The sequence below is a fragment of the Terrapene carolina genome, unplaced genomic scaffold (genome assembly GCF_002925995.2).
Source record: "Terrapene carolina triunguis isolate 2854851 unplaced genomic scaffold, T_m_triunguis-2.0 Scaffold26603, whole genome shotgun sequence".
In the NCBI taxonomy this organism is placed as follows: domain Eukaryota; kingdom Metazoa; phylum Chordata; order Testudines; family Emydidae; genus Terrapene; species Terrapene triunguis.
Window position 1 is genome coordinate 1 of NW_020690954.1, and position 10,488 is coordinate 10,488.

At 60.9% G+C, this 10,488-nt stretch overlaps 2 protein-coding genes across 2 annotated transcripts; one reads left to right on the plus strand and one right to left on the minus strand.

The window, feature by feature from the left end:
* Positions 1-4,869: 4,869 nt before the first annotated feature.
* LOC112123827 (interferon-inducible GTPase 5-like) lies at positions 4,870-7,484 on the plus strand. The gene is made up of 2 exons (XM_026662372.1): positions 4,870-4,941; positions 5,764-7,484. Exon 2 carries the CDS (start codon positions 5,780-5,782, stop codon positions 7,001-7,003), a length of 1,224 nt encoding a protein of 407 aa, XP_026518157.1. The 5' UTR covers positions 4,870-4,941; positions 5,764-5,779; the 3' UTR covers positions 7,004-7,484.
* Positions 7,485-8,347: 863 nt separating this feature from the next.
* LOC112123633 (protein SMG9-like) lies at positions 8,348-10,268 on the minus strand. Its single transcript, XM_026662373.2, has 4 exons — positions 10,153-10,268; positions 9,756-9,881; positions 9,368-9,512; positions 8,348-8,898 (listed from the first exon to the last, which is right to left on the minus strand). The coding sequence occupies exons 1-4, from the start codon at positions 10,202-10,204 to the stop codon at positions 8,820-8,822; spliced, it is 402 nt and encodes a 133-aa protein (XP_026518158.1). The 5' UTR covers positions 10,205-10,268; the 3' UTR covers positions 8,348-8,819.
* Positions 10,269-10,488: the final 220 nt, after the last annotated feature.

Here is a 10,488-nt window from a genome sequence, read left to right on the forward strand (position 1 = left end):
AAAAATGTGATTACATTTAGGTACATTTGAGCTAATGCAGGGCTGCTGCCTGAACCTGAAGAGAGCCTGAACCCATCACTTTGAGGGGGTAGCTGTTCTGTGCATCTGACTGGGGTGTTAACTCCCACCCCACCCCACCCCAGCAGGGGACTCTGTGTGGGGCAGAAGGGGAGGAGCAAAGCAGGCCTGCCTCTGCCATCCCCACCCCAGCAGAGACACCTGGGCTGATGAGGGTAAGTTCTAGGGGATCCCACTGTTAACACCAATGCCTCTGTGCCTGGGGGGAAAGTGAATGGGGATCCCATGCCACTGCAAATCCAAGTGTGCGCGTGCGTGTGTGTGGGGGCGGGGAGGTTGGAAGGGCTATTGTCCCTAATTATCATAACTGATCAGTTCCGGATTGCCATATCCTGAGCCCCAGTCAGAACTGGGGCCCTGTCACACGGAACGCAGCCCAGACATACCCCACCCTGGTGAGCTCATGGGCTAGTCAACCCTCTCCGCTCCTCCCCCTGCCCCGTGTGGTTCAAACTTCCCCTGGGAGCAAGGCGCCCACGTGCCCTTTGCTAATCTCCCCGCAGCTAAGGAGTAGGGCCCTGGGAAAGTGCCCAGTGAAACCCAGCCCCCACCAGGCCTCAGGAGCGCTGTGAGCTCGCAAACATACCCAGCTGTTAATGCAAGCACGGTCAGCGATCGGCAGCAGCTCCGGGAACTGGGAGGGGGCAATTTAACCCCCTACCTGGGCAGAAACTCTTACCGGCCACCCGAGCGAGCAGGACGTTCCCCGCGAAGCACAAGAGACACCCCCAATGCAGGGCCCTGGGTGCTTCCCTCTTCGGAGTCAAATGGAAAGCAAAAGCTGCAGAGAAAAGCAGCCCTGTGAAATTTGCAACCGCACCCTTTCCTGCCAGATAAACCGCAGGCAGCTCTGAGTTCCTGCATATACCAGAGAGCGGGACTGGACAGACAGACAGACACGGGGATTGGAGGCTGGAACCCCAAAAATGTCAGGATTGCCTTAACAAAGAAGGAAAACACTGAATTTGGAACAGAGACTCATTTAATTCACTTTCAGTCAAGTAGCCAAATTTAGTTGTGGTGCAAAACTGCTCATTAAAGCACTACTCAGGGGCTGTCGTTTGATAGAAAGAAAACCAATCTCCCGCCCCTCCGCCCCCCATCCACACCGAAAAGTTGTCCAGGCACCTGAAATAGCAAAACAGGGGAAATGATGGATAGAGAAATGGAGGAAAAGAGAGAGAGATGGGTGTGTATGGAGGCTAGATAGATAGATAGATAGATAGATAGATAGATAGATAGATAGAGGGGGTGTCTGGGGATAGATAGAGTGAGTGAGTGTGTGCATGGGTATGGACAGATGCAATGCTCTGTCTCACGTGTGTCTAAAACACTCCCAGACGTTCCCCACTTGTTAGGAGAGCTGTTATCTGGGGCTATGACCCAGCTGGCTCCTGGCAGTCCTGGGAGGGGCGTCCAAGGCTGGGCTTTCCCCAAATGGTCCGGATGTTGGATGCCTCCATCTCTGAGAATTTAACCCATGGTTCACTGGGCTAGTTTGTGGCAGAGCTGAGAAGCGGCAGCTCCCACGGACCTCAGTGGGCTCCGCACACCCATAAACCAGAACCCAAGGGTCTGCAGCTGGGCATAGGCATGCAAACATCTGGGACATTTCAGGCTGAGGGGCTCAGTCGGGGGCACTCTCCCCTTGGCAGTCAGAGCTGGCCCCAAAGCCCCAGCCTTGCGCTAGGGGGTGCTGTGCCGCAGGGAGTGGGTGGCTCCATCGCTGTCCAGGCCCCTCCCAGGTGCGGGCCCCGCCCAGGAGCAGATCCCCAGGGGCTGCGAGACCTGCGGCTCCCGGGGCCTTTGTGCAGCGCCTCTGTCCTGCCCGCCCAGCGCTGGCCCCAGGTCCAGCTGGAGAAATTCCCCCCGGGCTGGGTACACAGTCAGTCCCTGGCACAGGCCCAGCTGGGGAAGGACCGGCTGCTCAGCCCGGGCTCCCAGCTCACCCTGGAGGCTACAGAGCTCCACCCCTGTGTCTCTGTTTGTTGTTTTTCCTGTTTCTTCCTTCCTGCCAGCAGTCCCCCCTCCAGGCCCCCCGCTGCTCCCTCCGGCTCCTTCAGCACCGACCTGAGCCGGGGTTCCCAGCCGTGGCCGAAGCTACCGCAGCAGCAGCGTCGGCCCCCGGGCCCTTATAAATTGCCCTGGCCCCTGGGCAATTGCCCCCTTTGCCCCTCCTCCCCCGTCAGCGGGCCTGGACAGATGGGGGATGAATGTACGGGTGGTTAAGTAAGGTGGCCACATAACAGTGTTTAGCCCACTGGTCATCTTCAGTCCATGCATTGCGCTTTTCTGGGCCGATGGGTGAACATCCTCCCCGCAAAAAGACAAAAAGTGGGGGAATGTCGTAGGAAGAGAGCCTGAGACATCAGCCCGTGTATCAGAGGCCTGGGCTAAAGTAGTGAAAACGTTGCTGATATAAAGCAAAGTTAAGCTGTGAGCAAGAGGCAGGCCCTGCTCATGGGGGTAATCCTGCAGAAACACACATTCCTAAGTAGTGCCGGCGTAAGAACAGAGACGCAAGCACATTCCAGAAAGGTGATACCCGAACACCTCGATACCAAACACATCCCCCAAAGGAACACGCTGACCCCGCCGAAAGATAAGGTCAGGATGACAGGGCGATGAATAGAGATGTTTTGATCAAACCAACATGTACAAGGTAACGGGTGGCACCCAAATACATCAGAAGGCGGCACCCAAATACGTCAGGAGTGATGCGTAACTTGTTTGTATGGGTGAATAAAGACACAGAGGGAGAGTCTTTGGCAGGCCTAGGAGATAATGGAAAGTCCCGACGTTAACTGAGCTAGTTCATTGCAAGGGGCATACCTGTGTTACCAGGGCCTTAGCACCGTGCTTCGCTGATAATAAACCTGACCGAGTGCCTTCGCTACGAACCGAGTCTGGATTTATTGGGCGGTTCGCTCGAGGGCTGCTGAGCCAGGTGCCTGCGCAGAGCTGGGAGATCTGAATCAAAGCAGGACGGGGACCCCACGCAGGGAGAACACACGCACGCAGCCGAACATCTGACAACAGTGAGTATAGAGTATGAGGGGCAGTCATGCTGGAGGGACCACACTGCACGTGGCCAGGAAAAATTCCCTGCTGTCGCCAATGTCCTCCTGCCGTAGCCACGTGGCGTTGAGGTGCTTCCCCTTTGCCTCTGGGCTTTCCGACGGCCCTGGCCCCCTTCACTGGGGAAACCGGGCCCTCCCGCTACACCGGAACCTGCCCCCACCAGCCGCTCCTGCCTGCCGTTTCCTGGGCTCGTCCAACCCGGCCTCGCTCACGCTTGGCTAGGGGGCAAGTGTGAAAAATCAGCACGGGGGTGGGGGTAATAGATGCCTATATAAGAAAAATCCACAAAAATCGGGACTGTCCCTCTAAAATTGTGACATCTGGTCACCCTATGCTTGGCCCTTCTAAGCCTCTTCAGCTCCCTTGGGTTGTTCCTCCACAGGCGGGCCCCCTGGCCATCCAAACCCAGCCCTTCTCTCTGGGCCTGCTCCAGCCCAGTGGCTGGTCTACCCTCCCTGGCTGCTTGCCAGCCTCCTCCAGCCAGACTAGGCCCCAGGGCTTCTCCTTCCCCGTGGGCTCCTGCTAGTCCCAGGGAGCGACTGCAGACTCCTTCCCCGCAGCTCCCTTCTACTGCCCACGTCCCTTCTTTATACTCACCCGCCTGCTCCAGCCCCTGGCTCTGCCGGTGCAGCCTGGTGCCATCTCAGGCCCACACAAAGCCGTTCGGGGCCTGGGTGGGGCACACACCCCACCACACTGCGTCACGCGATACAATGAACATAAGGGAACACGCAACACGGCCAACACCACACACAGGATCAATTCAGGCGCCGCAGAATTCGATTTGTTTATATACAATTTCGATGGATAATATCGCTCCGTATTTTTAAGTTTTTTTATTTGTAGCCATTTACACGTTCACAGTTGTGCCAAATTATGTGTGTGACTCATTCCCCCCCCCGCCCCATTTTTATCTATTTTAAATATTCGCGGTAGCAGGAAATTCGGGGGAGGGGAGAGGCAATAATCCTTGCAAGACGAGTGCTATAGCTTATGTTGGAGGCTCCCACGGGACGGAGAACGCAGCCTGCTAGCGTAGGTGGGTTTTCTGGGTTAAAAACGCTGTCGATCTGTGAATCCCGCCGCGTCCAGTGACTGTGAATGAACAGTGCCGCACCTCCCGGTGTTGAGCACCAGTGGGTGGCACGAGGGGTCTCACGCACGCACGGCTGCACTGGTTTTTCTGAGCAAGCCGCGGGCTGGATTGTTAAGTGACCAGGGCCCAGCGGGGAGGGGATGAAATCTGCTGTGTGTAGGGCGACCAGACAGCAAGTGTGAAAAATCAGGACAGGGGGTGGGGGGTAATAGCCTATATAAGAAAAAGCCCCCAAACTCGGGACATCTGGTCACCCTAGCTGTGTGCAGCGAACAGAGCTGGGCTTGGCCTTGCTGGAGGAGGAGATGGGCCGTGTGGGTCCCTGCCCGGGGGGAGCTGCCCGGTGGCACAAGGTTAAACACGCCGGCAGCTGGTAAATGAGCGGCGGGCTGGGCTCAGACAGGGCAGGGGGCGGAGGTTGTGGGGATTTGCTCTAGGAGGGGCACAGGGACAAACACAGCCGAGTTAATTCCTTCCAGCAGGGGTGGGTGAGCGCAATCACACACACACACACACACACACATACACACACACAGAGCAGGGCTCCTTCCGTCCAGCAGGGGGCAGCAACGACACACACACCCACACACACACCCACACACACACAGAGGAAACGAAAGTGAAAGTCTCCAGCCGGCGGGTCGCCCCCAGCGTGGGACAAGGACAGATCTGGCCCCACTCGGGAGGTAACCCCCGGGCCGGGGGGCAGAGACAGACGGGGAAGGGGGGCAGAGACGGACAGACGGGGAAGGAAGCAGAGACGGGGCGAGGGAAGGAGCCGGGGCCGGTGGGGCAGCCGGAGAGAGGGGGAAGGAAACGGGGCTGGGGGGGGGAAGTGAAAGGAGGGGGGGAGACGGGGGAGAGCCGCGGGTGTAGACTCGGGGGGCAGAGGGAGAAGAATGGGGGAAGCAGGGGGTAAAGGGGTCGGAATGGGGAGCAGAGGGAGGGGGAGCCGGGGGTGGAATCAGGGGGGCAGACAGAGGGGGGGCCAGGGGGCAGACTGAGAGATGGGGACAGACTGAATCAGAGCAGGGCGGGGACCCCCCCCATCCATCCTTCCACCACCCCAAATAGGGCTGTGCCCGGGGGGACCCAGGCAGTGCCCCAAGGGGCCGGACAGCGAGCAACCCAGACTGGCCGGAGGGTGCAAACTGGGAACCCTCCCCCCTTTCTGCTTAAACCCACAGGGACGGGGGGCCACGTTCAGGAGACGTGTGGCGAAGATGCGGGTGGGGGCAGGTGAAGAGCGCAGCCCAGCAGTGCCCTGGCCTGGGTTCCTGGCTTTTGCCCACCCCCACCCCGCAGTGGCCAGCCAGGCCCCTGCTCTGGGCTGGAATGGGGCCAGCGGCCCCTAGAGAGGAAAGGCCCCAATGCCCCATTCCCTGCCCCCAAGCCAGCCAGTCCTCGTGCTGGGGCTGGATAGGAGCCGGCGTCCTCAAGAGGGGAAAGCCCCCGTGTCCTGTTTCCCTACATTAACCCCCACTTCTGCATCTCTCTGCCCCCCCAAGCGCTCTCCCAAGCCCCATGGCTGATCAGACGCCCCCGGAGAGCAACTTCACGGAGGAGTATGACATCATCACCGACGAGGACATCGCGGAGATCAGAGACGCCCTGGAAGGGGGACGGCTGGACGAAGCCGCCTCGAAGATCCTGGAGAGCCTGGAGGACTTGGAGAACGCCCAGCTGGACATTGCCGTGACCGGGGAGTCTGGCTCCGGCAAATCCTCCTTCGTCAACGCCATCCGCGGCCTGCAGGATGATGACGAGGGAGCGGCCGCCACGGGGGTGGTGGAGACTACCATGGAGCCGACCCCGTACCCCCACCCCAAGCATCCCAACGTGACGATGTGGGACCTGCCGGGCATCGGCACCTCCGAGTTCCAGTCCCACGCCTACCTAGAGCGGGTGGGCTTCTCCCGCTATGATTTCTTCATCCTCATCGCCTCCGAGCGCTTCCGAGCCAACCACGCCCAGCTGGCCCGGGAGATCCAGAAGATGGGCAAGCGCTTCTACTTCGTGCGCTCCAAGGTGGACGCTGACCTGGATGCGGCCAGAAGGCGGCGGCCGGCAAGCTACAGCGAGCAGGGGGTCCTGACGCAGATCCGGGACGACTGCTGCCGGCGGCTCCTGGCCGAAGGGGTGGCTTCCCCGACTGTCTTCCTCCTCTCCAGCTGGGAGCTGGGCAGCTACGACTTCCTGGCACTGGAGGAGACCTTGGAGAAGGAGCTGCCTGCCCACAAGAGACACGCGTTCCTCCTGGCTTTGCCCAACCTTTCGCTGAGCATCCTGCAGAGGAAGAAGGAAGCCATGCAGAGGCAGATCTGGAAGCTGGCTGCCATCTCCTGCGGAGTGGCCGCTGTCCCCATCCCGGGGCTCTCGGTGGTCTGCGACGTGACCATCCTGGTCAAAACCCTCTCCGAGTACCGCCAGACCTTCGGCTTGGACGACGAGTCGCTCTGCAAGCTGGCCGAGAAGGTGGGCAAACCCGTGGAGGACATCAAGGAGGCCATCAAGTCGCCTCTGGTCAAGGAGATCTCCAGGGACCTGGTGCTGAAGTTGCTGACCAAAGCCGGAGGGGGAGCGCTGATGTTCATAGAGTACCTGGCCAGCACGGTGCCAGTGTTCGGGTCCATGGCGGCCGGGGGGATCTCCTTCGGAACCACCTATTACATGCTCCGCAGCTTCCTCGACGAAGTCGCCAGGGACGCCCACAATGTCCTCATCAAGGCCTTTGAGACAGATGTTTGAAGAGGGACCAGGGAGCCCCGTGGTCGGTGCAAGGGGGGATCTTGACCATGGCACTGAGCTCAGTCCACTGGCCATGGCGGAAATCCCCACGCGGGAGAGATTTCGGAGCCGGATCCTCAGCGAGAGTTAATCGGTGTTGGGCCGATGGACACCGGCTGGGGAGTCAGCGGGTATCAGAGCAGCATGCGACTCGCTGGCCTCCACAGGCTCTCCAGACTTGTCCCCAGGGGCACCTGGTCCGTGCCAGCTGTGCGGTCTCCCCCCGCGGAGTGGGAAAGCAAACCAGGGGGTAACGGGAGGCCACGGGCTGTGGTGCTATTTTGGGGCCCTGCAGGGGGCGCCTTGCGGCTCCCAGTGGAGGATTGTGGGAGCTCAGCGCCCCTGGTCTGGGATCAGCCTTGCTTTGGTGCAATCAGGGTACGGTTCAGCAAAACGTGGGATTGTTTTGCGGGTGGTTGATTAAAAAACAAACTTAAACTTATTTGTGATGGTGGGGTAGAAAATGGGAGTCAGGACTCCGGTTCTATCCCTGGCTCTGGGAGGGGAGTGGGGTCTAGTAGTTAGAGCAGGGAGGGGGGCTGGAAGCCAGGATTCCTGTGTTCCATCCCTGGCTCTGGGAGGGGAGTGGGGTCTAGTGGTTACAGCGGGGGCAGGGGAGAAGCCAGGACTCCAGTGGTTAGAGAAGGGAGGGGGGCTGGAAGCCAGGACTCCTGGGTTCCATCCCTGGCTTTGAGAGGGAACACAGTGCTGACTTCACAATCTTTCCACAAAGGCCTAACCTGAGCCCCCACTCAACCCACTACCAGCGCAGATGGGCCCGTTGGTCTGAGACGTCGCAGGTGCCCGACACCGGGCAGACGGGCCCGTTGGTCTGGTGCTTTGCGGGTGTGATACCAGGTGGATGTTGGTCGGATCTGGGGGTGGGGTGGAGGGGTCCGCACAAGGCGCTCTGCCCCAATGCAGCCATTTCTCCAGGTGTTAAAAAAAATCCACCACAAAGTCAGTGCCCAGCTTGAAGCCCACTTTATTAGCAGGGGTGGTGTGTGTGTTGGGGTGGGGGGGCACAGCATGGAGGGTCCTCACGGATGGAGGGGAGACCCTATGGCCATTGTGGGGGGACCCCAGTATGGGGTCAGAGCGTCACATGCGGCAGGGACAGGTGGAAAGGAAAAGAAGAGGGCGTGAATGGGGGAGGGGAAAGATTCTTCCTTAAGGCTGGTGTGGATGAGACATGGGGGAGGGATGGAAGGAAGGAGAGATGAAGGAGGGGGGGAAGAATAGGAGGAGGAAGGAAGGAGGGAAGGAAGGGGGAGAGGAGGAGAGATGAAGGGGGAAGGAGGGAGGGAAGGGTGGAAGGGGGCGAGGAGAGATGAAGGGGGGGAGGAAGAAAGGAAGCGGGGGAAGAGGAGATGAAGGGCTCAGCTCCATGGGGCACTGGTTCAGGACTATGGCCCTGCCCTATGGTTCATCCCTGCCCCGATCGTGCCCCGTGGCATTGCAGAGGGTGCATTCTCAGCCCCGGGCAGGCTGGGAGTGGCGAGGGCACACTCCCCGCCCCCCAGTACCCCTGTCTGGCTGGGAGAGCTCCGATGGCTCGGGGGCGGGGTGGTCAGGGCGGCTCTGCCCCGGGTGCCCTCTGGGAGTGGGATGGTGGCCCAGGAGGGGCATCCTGCCCGGGCTCTCCCGCTCCCCGCCTGGAGCCAGCGACCAAACAGCACCTCCTGGGCTGCCCAGCAGGCCCCTTGTGCCCCAGGAGGCAGAGGGTGGGGGCCCCGGTGCGGCCCCCCAGCGCCGCGGCTCTGTAGGCGGCAGTCGCTCAGGCCAGCAGGCGGCTGTACTCCGAGAGTGCCGAGGATTTCTTCACCCCGTCCCAGATCCGGGCCGCGTAGTGGAACCTGCCAGGGGATGCACAGCATGTGGGTCAGCGCCGATGGCCGGGGGAGAACCCCCACCCCGCCTCCAGCAGCACAGCGCCCCCTAGGACACCGGGGCCAGCCCTGCCTGCCATGGGAGCGCCCCCACCCCGCCCCCTGCACCACAGCGCCCCCTAGGATATCGGGGCCAGCCCTGCCTGCCACGGGAGAGCCCCCACCCCACAACACCCCCAGCAGCACAGCGCCCCCTAGGACATTGGGGCCAGCCCTGCCTGCAACGGGAGAGCCCCCACCCCACACCCTGCAGCACAGCGCCCCCTAGAGCCGCCCTGGGGCATCGGGGCTGGCACTGACTGCCAGGGAGAGCCCCCACCCCACTCCCTGCAGTACATCCCCAAACTTTCTTACCCATAATCCTTTGCCCCATAATCTCCTACCCAACCTGCCTACCCATAATCCCCTGCTCCCTCAACTGTATCCGGCCCCTCACCAGTTCTTCTCCGTCAGGATGGTGTGGGAGAGCTGGGGCCGCGCCATAGACATGATCTGGCTGCGTAGCTTGGCCATGAGCGACTGGAAGCTGGGGTGCCCCTTGTACCCGGGCAGCAGGGAGAAGAGGGGGCCACCCCCAGGAGCTGCAAGCACAAGGGGGGAGAGAATGAAAATAGGGCTGCCCCGAGGACGGCAGGGGGCAGAGGAGGGCACTGTCCTAGGGACCGCACGGGGACATAGGACAGCGCCGCCCTAGAGGCCACGCCCCAGGACTGCAGATGCCTGTTCCCCAGCCCAGGGGGAGGAATACACACAGCGCCACCTAGGGCAGCACAGAGGGACAGCAGAGTAGGACGACTCCGGGGGGGGGGATCCCAGCTCCCTACCTGCTCTGGGGAAAGTGTCGTCGGCGTCACTGTCCGCGAATGGCAGAAGGAAGAGATTCACCTCCGTGTCCAGGTAGTCGTAGGGCAGGCCAGGGAAGATGTTACACTCCAGCATGGAGAGCGTGCCTGAGAGACAGAGACAGAGTGTGGCACTAGGGGGCGCTGTGCTGCGGGGGGCAAGGTGGGGGGTTCTCCCCTGGCAGTCAGGGCTGGCCCCAAAGCCCAGCACAGTACTACGGGGTGCTGTTACTTTTGAGGTGAGAATCACACCCAAGCCTCCAGCCATTCCAAATCCCCCAGCAGGAGCTGGGCCATTAGCTCTGCGTCCTGGAACCCAGGTGTCCGGGGCCCCGTTCACCCCACCCCCGCGCGGGGGGAGCTAGCGGGGAAGGCTTACCCTTGTATTTCAGGTGCGAGTGCATCATGATTTTATCGATAACCATGTGCATCTGCTTCAGGTTCCGGGGACAGAAATTCTCCCGCTTGGCCTTGTTCTGCAGGAAAACTGGAGCGAGGGGCAGAGACGCCGGGGGGGGTGGGGGGAGAGAGAGAGGATATTCAGCCTGGACATCACTGCACAGACCAACACCTGCTAGAATAACCTGGCCCCAATTCACCAATGGAGCGCTAGGGGGCGCTGTGCTATGTGAGCAGGGTGGGGGCTCTCCCTGGCAGTGAGGGCTGGCCCCGATGCCCCAGGCTGGCACTAGGGGGCGCTGTGCTGCAGGGAGCA